The sequence below is a fragment of the Fistularia commersonii genome, chromosome 21 (assembly GCF_037954325.1).
Source record: "Fistularia commersonii isolate RoL2024-O1a breed Wild chromosome 21, RoL_Fcom_v1.0, whole genome shotgun sequence".
In the NCBI taxonomy this organism is placed as follows: Eukaryota; Metazoa; Chordata; class Actinopteri; order Syngnathiformes; family Fistulariidae; genus Fistularia; species Fistularia commersonii.
Genome location: NC_141304.1, coordinates 11,544,898 through 11,562,015, shown reverse-complemented (window position 1 = coordinate 11,562,015; position 17,118 = coordinate 11,544,898). Strand labels below are relative to the sequence as shown.

General features: G+C 40.8%; 3 protein-coding genes across 3 annotated transcripts; 2 read left to right on the top strand and 1 right to left on the bottom strand.

The window, feature by feature from the left end:
- LOC147222306 (E3 ubiquitin/ISG15 ligase TRIM25-like) lies at positions 1-1,463 on the bottom strand. The gene is made up of 2 exons (XM_086168949.1): positions 132-1,463; positions 1-19 (listed from the first exon to the last, which is right to left on the bottom strand). The coding sequence occupies exons 1-2, from the start codon at positions 1,436-1,438 to the stop codon at positions 1-3; spliced, it is 1,326 nt and encodes a 441-aa protein (XP_086025075.1). The 5' UTR covers positions 1,439-1,463.
- A 3,228-nt stretch (positions 1,464-4,691) lies between these two features.
- Positions 4,692-10,041, top strand: LOC147222305 (protein transport protein Sec61 subunit alpha-like 1). The gene is made up of 12 exons (XM_086167903.1): positions 4,692-4,827; positions 5,670-5,737; positions 5,817-5,882; positions 6,017-6,095; positions 6,317-6,448; positions 6,632-6,741; positions 6,968-7,121; positions 7,203-7,363; positions 7,770-7,967; positions 8,206-8,397; positions 8,487-8,563; positions 9,035-10,041. Exons 1-12 carry the CDS (start codon positions 4,821-4,823, stop codon positions 9,219-9,221), a joined length of 1,431 nt encoding a protein of 476 aa, XP_086024029.1. The 5' UTR covers positions 4,692-4,820; the 3' UTR covers positions 9,222-10,041.
- A 654-nt stretch (positions 10,042-10,695) lies between these two features.
- LOC147222304 (mitochondrial intermembrane space import and assembly protein 40-B-like) lies at positions 10,696-13,592 on the top strand. The gene is made up of 3 exons (XM_086168722.1): positions 10,696-10,842; positions 11,279-11,377; positions 12,437-13,592. Exons 1-3 carry the CDS (start codon positions 10,821-10,823, stop codon positions 12,748-12,750), a joined length of 435 nt encoding a protein of 144 aa, XP_086024848.1. The 5' UTR covers positions 10,696-10,820; the 3' UTR covers positions 12,751-13,592.
- Positions 13,593-17,118: the final 3,526 nt, after the last annotated feature.

Here is a 17,118-nt window from a genome sequence, read left to right as displayed (position 1 = left end):
TCAGCTGCGTGTCTGCTGTCTTTGGATCCAATGTGATTTCAGATGAATATTTTAAGAAATCAGCTCTGATCTCTTGCAGCACTCCATCCGCTTGGATACTGGATGCGTCCATGGATGGACGTGTTTCTGACTGCGGTGGAGAATCGGTGTGGTCCTCAATTTGTGACACCAGCTTCGGCTCTTCGTATTTGGGCTGAATGAACTCAGCCGTCGCTCCGTAGGAACCGAAAAAACAAAGGCCGGCGTATAAAGGCTGCGTGAACGTGGTCTGGACTTTGTGCAGGAGATCCATGGTGTCCGAGACGGCGTAGAAGGACACAGCACCTGCACTGTGATCCAGGTACACTCCCATCGTAGAAGACCGAGGACCCGAGACATCGGATGGGACCCTGTTGTGCCGAAAGGTATAGCTTTGTTTGTTGCAATATAAAGCCCAAGATTTGTCATTCCATCCAAAAACACAATCACTCCAGGTTCTGCTAATATTTTTGTATGCAACCGCTACGCAAACCCCTCCCTCCTTTCCTTTCCACTCCACTTCCCAGTAACATTGTCCCGTCAGACCCTCTCCACTCAGCACCTGACAGCCATCGGTGAACCTGTCTGGGTGATGACTGTAGAGCTGCTCCTCTTGTGTGTATGTCGCTTTTTGGTTCCGCTTCGATAATATAAGCTGCGTGTCTGCGGTGTTTGGATCCAAGGTGATTTTATGATAGTACTTCAGGAATTCCGCTCTGGTTTCTGGCTGCAGCTCGTCCCTCGGAGTGCTTGATAGGTCTGTGGATGGGCCATGATCCTCGGCGAGCGACAACTCCTTTGGCCCGGCACATTTGAGGACGATGAACTCGGCCGTCGCGCCGTAAGAACCGTGAAGACACAATCCGGCATGAAGAGGCTGAGTGAACGTGGTCTCCACCGTGTGCAGGAGAGTCATGGTTTCTGAGACGCTGTAGAAAGACAGAACGCCGGTGCCGTGATCCAGATAAACTCCCACTTTGGTGGACCAAGGACCCGAGACCAAAGACGAGCTCTTATTATGACAAAATACATAACTGTGTTTATAGCTATATAATACCCAAGATTTGTCATTCCAGCCAAAAAAACATTCAGTTAAAGTTCTGGAGATACTGTTGTATGCAACTGCTACATTGGCTTGTCCCCCTGACCACTCCACTTCCCAGTAACAACGTCCAGTCAGACTCCTTTTACTCAGGACCTGATGGCCTTCAGTAAATCTGTCTGGGTGATGAGAGTAAGGCTGTTCCTCTTGTGTGTATGTCGCTTTTCTTCCCCCTTCAGATAATATCAGCATTGTTCCTGCCGTGTTTGGATCCAGTGATATTTCCAGGTAGTATTTTAAGAATTCAGCCCTGGTCTTTGGCTGTGCCAGGGAGGCATCTCCTTGGTTGCTGGATGAGTCTGTAGAAGTCTGATCCATTTCACCTTTCAGCTGCAGTGACACTGAGAATTTCAATTTCTTGGAACATAAAAAGGTTTGAGCTGTGATATGAAACCTTTGTTTCTGTATAGGCTGGACATCTCTGCTGTTAATTAAATTACATTTACAAAATGCAAGTGCATTTCTCTTTCACAGTCAATGGGCTTTTCCTGTGTGACATCACAACTTCTTCCCCCCAACTCTTCCTGGAAGCCACATAGACCCACAGGGATATCTATGGGAGTAAAACTAGTGGAGCAAACTGATATTAACATCAAAACTCTTCCTTTTCTATAAGGTTTTACAGTGGCAGACATCCCTGGACTTGTATTACCAGCTCCTTCTAGTCTTGTCTCCTGTCGCTCCCATCGCAGCTTTGCTTTTCCATAAGGTGCAAGGAGGGAGGAAACGCCATGCTACTCGGTCACCTTTGTGACATCACACACATGTTCACAGGGGCCCCTTGCACTTGTCATATCAAAATGCTTCTCCTTTGTGACAACACAGTGTGGGATGGACGGGGCTGCTTGATAAACCTGAGATTATTTTTACTAAATAGTGAGCAAATGCATAATCTACTTTGCAGCTGCAGTCTAGAAATAAGAAGCATGCTTTTGAAGAGTTCTCTTTTTGCAATTTTTCCTGTAAGATTTGTGGCCTGCGGAATAAGAAGCAGAGGGTTCTCAAGCCGTAAGAACTCCTCTTCCACTTTTGTTGAGCCTCTTGCAAACTATAGAATGAGATTTGACCTAATTTACCTTTTGCCACATTACTGCAGCAAAACCATGGGTCATATTCAAGAGGGGGTTTTACACTGCATTCATGGTGAGACTCACCATGGAAAGTCAGGAACATAAATTTCATAAATTAATTTTTTGTGTGTGGGGGGGGGGGGGGGGGGGGGGGGGCAAGATGAAAAATCCAAATTTCTTCCGTGAGGAAACATACATTAATATATCATTAATATATATATATATGTATATATGTATGTATATATATATATATTTATCGATTTTGAATTGTCACGATTCCGCAGGTCCCTGGACCAGCGGCATCGTGATCACTGCAGTGATCCTCCGCACCTGGAGGCCACGCTGCACCTGAGGGGAATTATCTCATCAGCCGGAGAGTATTTAAAGCCGACGCATGGTTTCAGTTGGCGTCCGGTCTTGTTTGAGAAACTTGAAATAAACCAACCTGCAGTTCCAAGTACCTGTGTCTGGCCTCCTAGGGATACTGTAACATGAATATTCAACTTCTTACATAACTTAAGATACAAATCAGAAATACTGATCCTGGAGGAAATCGTATAATCCCAGATGCTACATACAGAAAGAAATTAAAATAAATAAGATGAGATGAGATGAACTGAAATAATAAGATAAGGATAAAAGAAATGCAACTGTTTTTTTCACTAGGTTTGACACCATTATGGGTGTAAGATAAATAAGTTAGAACAAAATACTGCCAAATGGAGAATGAGATAAGATGAGATATTACCACTTTGTCACTTTTATTGTTTTCATTTTCTTTGTTTCTTTTAAATCTGAGTTTTTTGTATACATCTGTGCAATGTCCTTGAGTGTCGAGCAAGGCGCCTTTAGGAAAATGTATTATATTATTATTGTTATTGTGATGGTATTACTGCACCAAGTGAAACAGTCTGATTTAAGCAGTCTTTAAACATTTAGTTTATTCTGAATATTGTATACATTTTCCTTTGTTTTCCTTTTCTTCCACATTATTCATGCAGCTTTCACACATTTTTTTTTTAATTACAATCCCATTTTACTCGATTATCTACGATATCTTTGTAACAGTGACAATGACGAAAAGACAGGAGGCAGAACTGGTGGTCGCAGAGATGAAAATGTTGAGGTTTTCTTTGGGAGTGACGAAGACGGATAGGATCAGCACATGATAGATGTTTTGTAGAGAAGGTCAGAGAGAGTCGGAGAATCACGTACAGAGCAGGGATAGTGAATATATCGGTAAAAGGATGCTGGAATTGGAGCTGCCAGACAGAAGGTTGAGAGCAGGGGTCGGCAGCCCGCGGCTTCATCCTTACACTGCGGCTCTGAGTGGCTTGGAAAAATGAATTATATTTATAAAATAAATGATAAATATTTTATTATATATTATAAATATTTAAATAAAAATGTATTTAAATATAAATTTAATTTATTCAATTTATTTATTTAATCTATCTAAATATAAATATTTAATTGAAGTGTATTGAAGTGTATTTCATGTGTGTTAGTTCCTTTTTTTATTTTAGTTCTAAGTTGGAAGGTTATTGTGATCTTGACATATTAAAATAAAATCATATTTATTATTTTTCGCCATTCAAAATAAACATCACACTCGCTGAAGCCGGTATACCCGCCAGCCGGTATAGTCCCGATTGGCAGATGCTGTGGGCAGAAGTTCAGGAGCAGAAGTCCCATTAACCAGGTGAAATAAATATTTATGAAGACATTTTCCAAATATTTATTTTTTATTGTTTACTGACACAGTGATTTTTTTTCCCAGTTTATTTTTAAAATTCAGGTCAAGGCTACGCTACACGCTCTGAAAGCCCAAAGCTCAAAATGTTCAAAATGTGTTCATTCCACAAATGAAATTTAATTTTCTCTGTAGCACTTTGTGGATTTCATAAGCAACACACTACACACTTGTTTATACAAAGTGTAAAGGTAATGAAAAGCAATATATACAGTGGCACCTTTATTTTAGATGTCAAAAATTATTTGCGCCCGCATTGTTTTCTTTTCCATGGAAACCGGGTCCAAATGGCTCTTTGGGTGTTAAAGGTGTAGAGGAAGACCAAAGAGAAGATTGTTTGGACACAGTTAGAGAGGATATGAAGGTAGTAAACAGAGAATAGAGAACACAGAGAATAGGGTTCGGTCGAAAAGGTTGTGGGGATCCCTGAAGGGAAAGGCCAGAAGGGGAAGAACATTTATGATATCTTTGTAAAGAAAATGCAATATTATTTGATGTATTTTTTTAAAAAGGCCTTGGGAGTGGCCAAAGATTTGGGTCAAGCATGGAGAAGTGGTGCGCCTCCTGCTGGCCTGGGGATATCATAATTTATAAAAAAAAAAGACTTATAATGTAAGTTTAGCTATAAGCTCTCTCTCTCTCTCTCTCTCTCTCTCTCTCTCTCTCTCTCTCTCTGTCTCTCTGTGCTTGTGCGCGTTCATGTGTGTGCTCGTGTCCGCGCACGTCCCGGGAGTAGTGACGTGTAATAGCGGCTTCTCTGGTGACGTGTCTCTCTTGCTCGCTCTTTTCTTACGGAGCGGCTGGATGGATCCACATTGACTCCTCTGAACACTTAAACTGATATCAGTAACACGACGGGAGCCGGTCTAACGACACCATGGGGAGTAAGTGACACTATTTTCTCGTTTTGCATGTTTTGCGGGGGATATAATTCACCTGCTACGCGACTGATCTGGAATCTTTTTGTTCTTAAACACTCGTATGTAAAGCGAATTAAGGTTAGCTAACCTTGGTTCGGGTATGTGGCAACTTGAGCTAGCATGTAACGGGGGCTAATTTGAAGTTTCCACGGGAGATTTTTCACGTCTTTATCAGTCGTTTTTCCGGATGCACTGTTTTGCCTTCTCGTTTGAAGGGAATACTTCCCCGTTCCGATTTTAAATGTCCTTCACTGTCTCACAAAACCAAACAATACAGTGTCAGTCAGAGCCCTACAATGCTAGCCCAAACGCTAATGTTAGTTGATCAGGAAAACTGCTCGTCTCCGGAGTTGAGATAAAATGAGCTATGTTTCTTCGATTCATATCGCCCTATTTTACATGTATTTTTTCACTGTAGCCCATATCTTAATTTTTTTTAGGCCCGATTATAATTCACTGACATCTGTGCAGTCACTAGCTGTCAAAGCTAATTTCATTGATTGGCACAGCTGATCAACACAGTTTCAGCCGTGCTGCAGGGCAGTCTTGCAGTGGAATAGAAACGGCAGCCTAGGCCAGTTATTGCCATTCCTGTTCACGTTTTCATGTGCATGCATACACAGCCATATAGTCGATATTTCTTTAAGTTGACTCGCTATGATAGCACGCTAGTTGTTAGTGATGACGTTGCTTCTAAGATAACGAGCGATTCGACGTTATAGGCGTTTGCCACTGCAAGCAGTGGGTCTCAGGTTGTGTTTTTTTGTTTTGGTTTTTAACTTGTTCACCTCTTTTTTTTTTCACAGTTAAATTTTTGGAGGTCATTAAACCGTTCTGTGCGGTCTTACCAGAAATCCAGAAACCAGAAAGAAAGGTATGATTGCATAGAGCTGTATTGTGTTATGTCTATGAATGTGCAGAGAAATGACACTCTCTTTTTATAATCCTCACAGATTCAGTTTAGGGAAAAAGTACTATGGACTGCCATTACACTATTCATCTTCCTTGTGTGCTGCCAGGTTCGTATGTTTTAACAACCAGTTTTAAGCTGCACAAAATCATTCAAATGACAGTGATCAAGGTCAATGTAAGTGATTAGCTTTGTTATTGATAGCTTTGGTTTGTGGCTTACAGTTTGTTTTCTTTGATTCAGATTCCCCTCTTTGGTATCATGTCATCGGACTCAGCAGATCCCTTCTACTGGATGAGAGTTATTCTGGCTTCCAACAGAGGTGTTTACACTCAATACATTCAAAGACTTGCAATCACTCAATTCTCTTTATGCCTTGAGGTAATCTTGTTCCAGTGTTGTTATCAGGAGAGAGATTGTCTCAGTATTATCACATGTGATAAGTCAAAAGTTAACTGGTTTAGGGGTATATGCATGACTTTTTTCCCATTTTCTTTTGCTGTTGTAACTGACTATAAAACCAGGTTGGGCTTTGTTTTTCAGGTACCCTGATGGAACTGGGTATCTCACCTATTGTCACATCCGGGCTCATCATGCAGCTTCTTGCTGGTGCCAAGATTATTGAGGTGGGAGACACTCCAAAGGACAGAGCTCTCTTCAATGGTGCTCAGAAATGTAGGTGTCATTACTGTCTGCATTTGTTATTTTAAGACCTTATCAGATACCTTTTGTTAGTGTTGATGTCTAATTCTTTGAATATTGCACCCTCATTACAGTGTTTACTTGAACAAGACATTTGTCTGAAGGATTTTTTTTGACAGGGTTGACAGTTTTGTTTTTTTATGCATCTTTTTGCAGTGTTTGGAATGATCATTACCATTGGACAGGCCATAGTATATGTCATGACTGGCATGTATGGAGATCCATCAGAGATGGGTGCTGGCATATGCTTACTTATCATCATACAGGTAAATAAAACTACCTAGTTGCTTTCACTGAAATGCATTTGTGCTTTGCCCCCTGCTTTCTTGTTAGCAGAAAATTTGAAATGTAGGTCCACTGTTTCAAGTCTTAATGAATAGAGTGACATTTTTAAAAATACATTTGAGCAGCATTTTATATCACCGGTCTGAAATACTTGATGTGTATTTTTGGAAAATGGCCATTTATGTGAAACCTGCCTGGTTATTCCAGCTCTTTGTTGCAGGTCTGATTGTCTTGCTTTTGGATGAGCTGCTCCAAAAAGGCTATGGTCTGGGCTCGGGTATCTCTCTCTTCATTGCAACCAACATCTGTGAAACCATCGTCTGGAAAGCCTTCAGCCCCACCACTGTCAACACTGGCAGAGGTGTGGACACCAATTTCAAACTGTTTTCGAATTAGCAATGTGTGCTCTGCTTTACAAAAATTAACCCTGCGGTTTCCTCAGGTACTGAGTTTGAAGGAGCTATCATTGCACTCTTTCATTTGCTGGCAACCCGCACGGACAAGGTACGGGCCCTGAAAGAAGCCTTCTACAGACAAAACCTCCCCAACCTCATGAACCTCATCGCCACCGTCTTTGTTTTTGCAGTGGTCATATACTTTCAGGTGAGCAGACTTCTAAATCTAGTGATCAGACATCCTAATGTTTGGGTCACAAACTTGATTTACCCAAATCCCAGTGTCTGAAATGTGTTACGTGTCCCATCTGGGTAGATTTTCTGTTGGAAATGTAGATACAACAAATTGGTTGCTATTAATGGAAGTGAATGATGAAATTGATAGAGTAGCTACAGCAAAAAATGCAGTGTTATTTACTGGTCTGTTCTGGGTTGGTTCAGTATTGGCTATTATTGTTGATAGCAAAAGCTATTTTGAACCGTTCTTGTTAATTATGCACTGAATAAATGTTTGTCTTTCATGTCTCTTTGCCATGTATGTATGTGTTGCATTTTGCAGCCTTGAAATATATTAGACGGAATTATCTCAACACTTGATTTTATCACCTTATCAGGGCTTCAGGGTGGATCTTCCAATCAAGTCAGCACGCTACCGTGGTCAATATAATACCTACCCCATCAAACTGTTCTACACTTCCAACATCCCCATCATTCTACAATCGGCCCTCGTCTCCAATCTCTACGTAATTTCCCAGATGCTCTCGACACGTTTTAGTGGAAACTTCCTGGTCAACCTCCTTGGAACCTGGTCTGTAAGTATAGAATTGATGGTTCTTTTCCTACATCCAGTCCAACTGGTACAGCAGGTGCCTCCAGTGAGAAATCTTGATTTGTTCATTTTCTTTTATTTAAAAAACAAAACATATATTATTTATTTATTTTCACATTATTTATTTATGTATTTATTTTGCTAACTATAAGCAGTCATTTTCCTTTTTTGTCAGTCTTGCACACACGTACTTCATCTCATGTACAAATGCTTTGTTTTAGGACACATCGAGTGGTGGACCGGCTCGAGCCTATCCAGTGGGTGGTCTGTGCTACTACCTGTCTCCCCCAGAGTCCTTTGGTTCTGTCCTCGATGACCCGGTTCATGCTGTAATCTACATTGTCTTCATGCTGGGTTCCTGTGCCTTCTTTTCTAAGACCTGGATTGAAGTTTCAGGATCTTCTGCCAAAGATGTAAGACCTGCCCAAATGCATTCTTTGTTTTATTTTTTAGCAAATTCTGTAATCGATTTTTCACCTATGTTTGACATTTTGTGTCTCAGGTGGCAAAACAGCTTAAGGAGCAGCAGATGGTAATGAGGGGACACAGAGAGACCTCTATGGTTCACGAGCTAAACAGGTACAAAGCAGAAATGGTCTGCCAGGTGCTTTCTCTTTGCTGCTTTTAGGATAAGTCAATAGTCTGCACTGGTGAATATGGCACAAAATTGTGAAACAGATAGATATTACTCTCTTCATATATATTATCATGACATCTGCTAAGTACAGCACATGTAAAATCCCATGTGATCTACATAAACTACTTAGTCAAACATCTAGGTTTGACACTTATTCAAAAGCAATGCTAAGGGTATGATATTTACATCCTCAAGATAAGAGTTTTGGCCTTTATCTATTTATAGGATATTATAAATTGGGATTTACTGGCAATTGATCCATAAACAGTGTCCCATGATTTTGGGGAATGAAAACAGTGAGCTAAATTTAATGCAAAATGAGTTCTATATCACATTGTATTCTCTGTATATGTGTTTGTGTAATATTGACCAGCACTCGTAATGACATTTTTTTTTTTTTTTTTTTTTTGCAGGTACATCCCCACAGCAGCTGCCTTCGGTGGTCTCTGTATAGGAGGACTTTCTGTCATGGCTGACTTCCTTGGAGCCATTGGTTCAGGAACAGGAATCCTCCTGGCTGTGACCATCATCTATCAGTACTTTGAAATCTTTGTGAAGGAGCAGAGCGAAGTGGGAAGCATGGGTGCGCTGCTCTTCTAAAAGAACAAGCCAACTTTGCAACCCACATTAGACACAGAGCATCCACCATGACTTTTGTTTCATTTTGCTTTACTTTGCTTGTTTGACAGCTGGTTTTGGTGATTTTACTCAAGTCACCTTTTCTAGCATGCCAATACAAAGAGAACTGTTCTGGTTCCTCCCAGGGTTGAGCGTACGATTTTCTCTTCAGTTATTTTACTTCAATAGCTGTTACCCATCTATCAGCAGGCTGCCTAAGTCTCCTCTGACTATTGTAAAAAGGCCTAAAAGCACACTGGTTGTAAGGTGCTGTCTTTGACTCGCCTCTAGCTTTTAGTCACAGGAGCATGTTTAAGGAACAGCAAAACACTGTTTTCAAACTGATGCCACTGAACATTTCTGGAGAGGTGAAAGAAAGCCATGTCATGTCATCATGCTCAACACTGATTGAAATAATGCCGGAGAATAATAGGAGCCTACGGTAGTATGCTAAAAGTATGAAAATACTTTAAATCATACGATAGGTTCTGTTTATCTCTGCGAGCCGTCAGTGGTATAATTACCTTTTATATTGATATTTTAAATGGCGGAAAATGTTTATATTCACTCTGGTCTTATGTAGGGCTTAGTGTTTGTCCTTCATCTCTGGGTTGTACAGGAAAGTGTCGGTCTGCGTCCACGTGCTCTTATTCCTTGACTGAATCACAACACTAAACTGCCAAGGTAGTTGGTATAAGGGTGGGTTTGATACGGACAAAAAAGGGGTTTCATTTTGGTTTTTACTGTTATGTATCAGACATAATTGTGTTATTAAAAAATATTTTTTTCCAACACTTGGAAACTCATTTTTATTGTCTCATTTTTGTACTTAAACTTGTGATGGTGTGTACACTAATTTCTATCCCTTAAATAATCAAGACAAGTTCACAGCAACAGGCACGGATGATGCCAAATTGCGGTTTCACATAAACTCTGTAAAGTTTAAGTGCTCTCATCAGAGATGCGCGGGTTGTAGTCACATCTAGTACAAGCTTATGTGCTCCCATCTATCCCACAGACCTGGGAAATAAGTTCTACCTTTCGAATTGTGCTGCACGCTTTCCTGCACTTCCCTAGATTGCCAATAGAGGTTGCTGTATGAGGCAACCATAATGTAGGCAATTCCCCCCCGTGTGGCTGTGATATAAGTTTTTGAAACGTTATCACAAAATGCAGAGAAACCCCGCTGGAATGCCCTGATTGTGACACGTTTCAATTGTTATTCATCTTAAACTATGACTATTTTCCAGTTACCACAAGACGCAAACCTTGTCATTGAAAACAACTTTTTCAAGGAAACTTCACTTGGTTGGAAACACTTATTAGAAGGATTACTTTTTGGAAGAATATTTCTTAAAACTTTCAAAAAAATGTAAGAGTATTTCTTAAAACTTTCAATAATCAAATATATATAGCCGAGTTTTCTCCTATGTGACGTCATCAAACTGCGCCCGCGCGTGGGTAGGTCAAGGGGTAATGGAGCTGCCTGTCAAATTAAACCCCAGAAGTTGAGTCAATTCGTCGAGGTTTAGCATCTTTCAGTAGAGCAGAGGCATCTTGAGGGACAAAAAACTGGCAACGATGTCGTACTGCAGACAAGAGGGTAAATACTAATCGTCTTTCATTCATTTTAATTCTGTGTCTTGGGCAATGTCATCGCGCTAGCCTTCATGCTAGGCTAGCTACCGGGGAACATAGACAAGTTTCGGTCCGTTATCCAACTGGCTCAGCGGCTGTTGTGTTACGCCGAGATGAGCCTCAAGTAACTGGAAGCCTTATTTGAGGAATGTGTTACATGTTGGCGATTTATTTAACTGATATATTATCAGTGGACACGTCGGAAAGGCTATCCGGCGGCTAATGTTAGCACTGATGCTTTTGGAAATGCAATCACTCTAGTCGACGCTTATGTCAGCGTCCGTCCTGAGGGCTAACGGCTAACAGAAAGTGCATTCACGTTGGAAATTTATATATACGCAAAAATCTGGACCTGCGTCTGGCGTTATTTAGCCCATGTCTTTGTTCCTGTCTTCTTGAAGGCAAAGATCGGATCATCTTTGTGACCAAGGAAGACCACGAGACGCCCAGCAATGCTGAGCTCATCGCAGATGATCCTAATGATCCTTATGAGGAGCAAGGTTTGTCATATACTGCATGTAGATCTTGGTTCTGACATGGCTTGTTTTGATATTGTTTGAGACCAATTATAAAGATTTGCAGGAAATGCAAAGGGAGTGATGCTTTTCTTATTTTTTGATACTTGTCAAGGGCAGAAGGTCAAATCACATACTCACAGATAGGCCCCTTCGTCTACTTCATATTGAACTTTAGAGAGTTGTTGTCTGAGGCCACAAAAGCCTTGTATAACTGTTCTCTACAATCTTTTAGCATATAAATTGAGACTCTTTTTTATTTAGAAACTTATTACTACAGACTGACAAATAATGAGGAAAAACATGGTTACCAATAGGGCCTCCCTGTGTCTGTGTGGGTTTCCTCTGGGGTCTCCAGTTTCCTCCCACAGTCCAAATACATTCAGAAGGGTAATTGGAAAATAAATGAGAAAATTGCCCTAGTGTGTGAATTTATAGATGAATGGTTGTTTGTCTCTAAATGCGATCAACCGACAACCGGTCCAGGGTGTACACCACTTCTCGACCGATGACCGCTGGAATAGGCTCCAGCATCCACTGTGACCCCAAGCATAGGGCAAGAGGTAGATAATGGAGGGCTTCAAAGTTTTCTGTGCTGAATATGAAAATTATAGTAAGCAAAGGCAAGGGACAAAGTATTTTGTAAAAGATTTCACATACGATGCATCACATGCCAAACCAATAGGCTTTGGAATACTTTGAAAATAATCCTCCCCTTAGCGCTGTATGATAATTTGATTTCAACACAGTTTGAAAGCCTATAGAAAGGTGTAAACTGAGTTTCCTCCACACGACACCACTGTAGCTAATTCACCAACTTTAGAAACATAATTGGGAACAGTTGAAGGTTCTGTTTCTGATAAAAGTCTAGGGGCGTGCTCGTGCAATTAAGTTTTTCCTTATGGTAGCCCCAACACTTAACATATTGATATTGAGTTTTTACTCCTGTGTGTGTCCATTGAGATTCATTTAATAAACCCAGCACGGATTGGGTTGATACAGTGAGCTGTTGCCATCTTGTTTTATTATTTTTTTTTTTTTTAGGCTTGATCTTGCCAAATGGAGATATCAACTGGAACTGCCCATGTCTTGGGGGCATGGCCAGTGGACCATGTGGCTCTCAGTTCAAGGAGGCATTTTCGTGCTTTCACTACAGCAAGGAGGAGGTGAAGGGCTCAGAGTGTATCGAGAATTTTCGTAACATGCAAGAGTGCATGCAGAGATACCCAGAGCTCTACCCTCAGGAAGAAGATAAAGAAAGCTCTGCTCAGGAAGAGCCCAAGGCCGCCTCTGACTCACCCCTCGAAACAGACTCTGCAGCCACCACTTCATCTATAGACAGGCAGACTGACAGCTAAGATCAGTCATAGTCATCCACAGGCTCGTGTTCTCTTTGTGCAAGCACTGCCCAGTATAAATGACTCTCCATGAGTAGCACCAACTGACCTACTGTCCTGTTTAAGCCCACAGAGAGGGCTTGAGTGACGCAACTGCAACTGTCATGGGTGGTATCTCTAAGTCTTCAGCGAAGGACTGTGAATGCAGAGACACACAGCGCAGTAGAAGTGCTGGCTGCTTGTTTAATGACAGCAGACCAAGATTTTATTGCTGCACAGACATCGGCTGAAACATCTGCTTTTAGTGGTCAAGGAAATCAATGTTCTGCATGTTGTCCAATGGCATCCATAATGTATGTGTTTTAAATGTGAAAAGGTTCTTGCTGCTTAGCTCTGAGTTGTCATAAATTTGATTGGTGTGAACACAGCTACCACTAGTCTGCGGTTTCAGAAACGCTGATACGTTTTTTTCCATAATTAACCTTGACTTAAGACACTTGGCACTCCAAAAAGATTAGCTCTTTACTTTCAATCACTTGAGACCAAAACAAAGGCAACTTGTAAGAAGTGAAGGTGAATTTTGCACCCTCCAAACCACATGCTGTGGGTGTTGGATTTCACAGTGTTTCCACCTATATAAATCTCTAGGGTCCCCATCTGTATGTGCTGCTGTTTTAAACAGTAGTCTAATTTTTTTGACACTTGCTTGCCTTGACCAAAGTGGATTGTCAGGTTTTATGTCTCTACTCTGACGTTTTTGTCTCCTTACTGTCCCGGAGTTCCCAGTAAGATGTCATACAGGCCTTAAAAGTCTTGATCGTAACTCTCAATCACGTTCAGATTAAATCAGTTGTGGAACCATATCCTGTTTTCTCTGTGTTCCTCTAAAGGCCTTTGTTTCTTCGGTCCTCCCCTCATGTACCGCTCATCACAAAACATTATAGATCACCAGTGTTATGCGTAGTGATTGGCAGGATCATGTCCTACTTATTGGAAACAAGCTTTGGCCTGGTACCTTGTAAAACCTGCACAACAGGCACAAGGCCTATATCAGCAGTCAAGTCTGAAATGCAGATGGAATAATACATTTTTTTATTCAGTATCTGCCATATCAATCATATGAACTGACTTGCATTTTCAGGACAGATTAATGTTTTCTGAAACCTCCAAATGTTTCCCTTGGTTCAGGACTTTTTCCTGCAGTCCTTTTCCTCTCATGGCTAAAGCACTTTTTATATGATCTTTGTCTACTTGCTTTGGCTCACAAACTTCACAGCATTGTCACCTTCTTCAACTTTGGGTGAACATACTGGAGTCATCACCCCACCCTTATTTTTTTTCAATGCGTATGCAATATGTTCTTGCCATAATAATCCTTTTCAGCTATTTATACAGTTTCACATACACACCTCTGACCTGTCTTACTAATATTGATGGCTTTTTTGTTTTTCTTGTACTAGAAAGGTATTTTCTTGAGCGCTTTTCAGCTCATTAAATCACCTCCTACAATTTATAAGCACAATTTCACCTTGTATACACAAAGCTTGGATATCCAAAAATAGTGGTCTCTCCATATCCTGTGAATATTTGTTGATAAATCCTTTTTTGTTTTTTTAAATAGTGTCTGACTTACCAGACTGGCACAGCGGGGAGCTGGAGTTTCTACCACAAACTTATTTGCTCAGCTGGAAGGTCAGTCAGATGTGGGTGTTTCATTGAAAGAGTTGCATCCCTGCTACCATCATTTTTTTGTAGGAAAAGATTGTTCCACAATTACTCTGGTACTACAAAATTCATTTTTCAAGAAACATCTGCACTTGGGCGGTTCTTGCGAGGGGGTGCGAATGGGGGCAGTTGTGATGTCACAAAGGGGAAGTGCACAGGTTGTGATGTCACTGTGAATGTGGAAGAGAGAGAAGTGATGTATGGACCTGTGGCCCCATAGTAGGTTGAAGCAGCTGTAAAGTCAGTGCAGTGAAATAAACAGAATAATGCCTCTCTGTGAAATGTTAAGGGTAGAGTAAAGTAAAAACTATCAGTATAAAACCAAGATACCCAGTAGAGTGGTAACGTTATTTGATAGAGGAGCATCAAGTTTCATTCTCACCCGTGCTTGCGTTAGAAGAGTATCTCAGTTCTCTCCTGTCAACAATTGTGTTGATGCGACTGGGTATGTTTGGAGGAATCGTGCGTCTTCGTCTCCATGACAACGGCTGCCTCTTCCAGCCTTGCCGAAAGTAAACTGAGATTTCCGAAGTTCATTTTGGCATCACAATTCCCCGGTGAAGAAAACTGACAAGCGTGAGTTTCAACTGTTCCCGAAGAAGTGAAGAAAACAACTTGGGTTCGGAGCTGAGATAAAACAAAAACGAAAATAAAGGTATGTACTAAATTAAATGTTAGCTAAAATTCAATTGAATGTTAGCTAGCCCGGCTTCGGCATCATGCAGCCTTTGGAGTCATAAAGTTTAGTCGTAGGATTGCATTCGGGATTGTGACCTTTCAAAATAACTGTCATTATGTTTTGAATAATTATTAGCATTATTATTTTAATTAATACATCTTTAAGCTCTTTCGCTGGCGATGCTAATTATAGTAATACGCGCCATATTGGTTTAGCATCGACAAGTGCACAAATGTAGATTGGCAATTGTCAATCACGTTCCCATACCTGTTCCAATCCTGATCTCTGTTTTTATGATGTTTTTTTTTTAATTTTATTTGTTTGTATTATTTTATTTTATTCTATTTTGTTTTATACTTTTTCAGAATTACAAATAGATATCAAGATGGAGGGCCGGCGTTCGCCCCTCAAACCTTCAGAACGTGAGTCTACACGTCTGACCAGAGACTGCCCTATGAAGCAGAGGGGCTTTTACTCAGATATCATCACTAATGTAAGGTTTCAAATAAAAGTGCGTATTATACTGCAATGAAATTCTTTGCATGTTTAATAAATGCATTCAAATTCCCTTATCCTTGTTACTGATCAACTGCTTTGCTTGACCGAAAGACAAACTGTTTACTGATTGTAGCCCTGTGTAGAGGAGCCTCTCCCCCAGCAGAAGTCAGTGTGCCAGTTTGATGACATGGAATACAAGGCACCTTCTTCACAGCAGTTGGATTTTTCTTACTTCTGCCAAGGAGCAGATACACCTAAAGTTCAGATGCCCTACAAAACAGCTACTGGCAAGATCCCTCGCAAGCTAGAGATAGAGAGGTGCTTTTTCTGTGCGGTGGTCTCCTCATCTAATACATTTGTAGTTGTAGATTTACTGTTAGATACTCAAACGTGACTTGCGTCTACACTTGTGTGTTGTTTCTCTTCCAAAAAGACGACGAAGGGAATACTTGAGTGTTGATTTTGATGAGCTCCTGGCGGAAAAAGGCATAGATTGTAATCTTCTGATGCAAAGTCATGATGAACATGTGACCACCTCAGACAGCCGCCCACCAAACCTCTCTCTGGAAGTGAGCTCAGTATTCAGCTGTTTCATCTTCCTCTTTTATGTTTTACTTTGTTCAAAACCAGTTCTAATTCTAAACTTTCTCTGACCCACCCTGTATGATCTGTCTGTCTGCATGGTCTTTTGAATGTAAAAATCTGAAAGCTCCTTGTAATGAAAACCGCTTTGTTGGGATTACAAATAAGACAGAGATAACTGCGCTCAGTCTTCATCCTGCTGTTCTCTGTTTTCAGAAAATGAATATGGCCTGTTCTTTTATTTTGAGCATTGCCAGAATTCTCTTGGACGCATATGAAAGGGGTGCTTTTGTCTTGACTTTATAACGGCTTTATGTGGAATGTCATATTTTGGAATATAATGGCTCACTTTCCTGTACAATACTTCCCATAGCTATTTGACAACGATGATTTTGACTGCCGGACTCCTGATGACTGGCTTGCCCTGGGCAAAGCTGAAGATTCACCTGATCGAAAACCTATTCCAGCAAAAGCTCTGTTGCCCACAGGTGATTAGATGTGATCTGGAGAAGCATTCTCAAAATTAATACTTGTTAACAAAATGAAAGATTACAGTTTTGTTGACCACTTATTTATGTACTGCAGAGGACTCAAAGGATTCCAATCTGGTGTACAGCTGGCATTTAGTCGGAGTTCTTGACTATGATAAGGACAAATGTCTATACCTGGTAGAGAAGGTTTTCCAAAGTAGTGAACCGGCAGAAGAAAATCCTCTTGCTGAAAACAAAATAAGTTCCCCGCCTGGTAAGTGTTGCTATTCTTTGTAAAAATTACGCAATGGTGCTCATTGTCACAGCATGTTAATCGTGCATTTATGTGCCTGTGTATTTCTGTTAGGCGTACACCCTGTGGTAACAGGCAGTAAGCACTGGGTGCCCAGAATCAGATTGTTATTCAGAGCAGAG

Coding starts and splice junctions, on each gene's coding strand:
- LOC147222304 (XM_086168722.1), top strand. CDS start 10,821: ATGTCGTACTGCAGACAAGAGG. Junction 10,843..11,278: donor GTCGTACTGCAGACAAGAGG/GTAAATACTAAT, acceptor GTCTTCTTGAAG/GCAAAGATCGGATCATCTTT. Junction 11,378..12,436: donor TGATCCTTATGAGGAGCAAG/GTTTGTCATATA, acceptor TTTTTTTTTTAG/GCTTGATCTTGCCAAATGGA.
- LOC147222306 (XM_086168949.1), bottom strand. CDS start 1,438: ATGGATCAGACTTCTACAGACTCATCCAGCAACCAAGGAGATGCCTCC.
- LOC147222305 (XM_086167903.1), top strand. Junction 7,122..7,202: donor CACTGTCAACACTGGCAGAG/GTGTGGACACCA, acceptor CGGTTTCCTCAG/GTACTGAGTTTGAAGGAGCT. Junction 7,364..7,769: donor CAGTGGTCATATACTTTCAG/GTGAGCAGACTT, acceptor TCACCTTATCAG/GGCTTCAGGGTGGATCTTCC.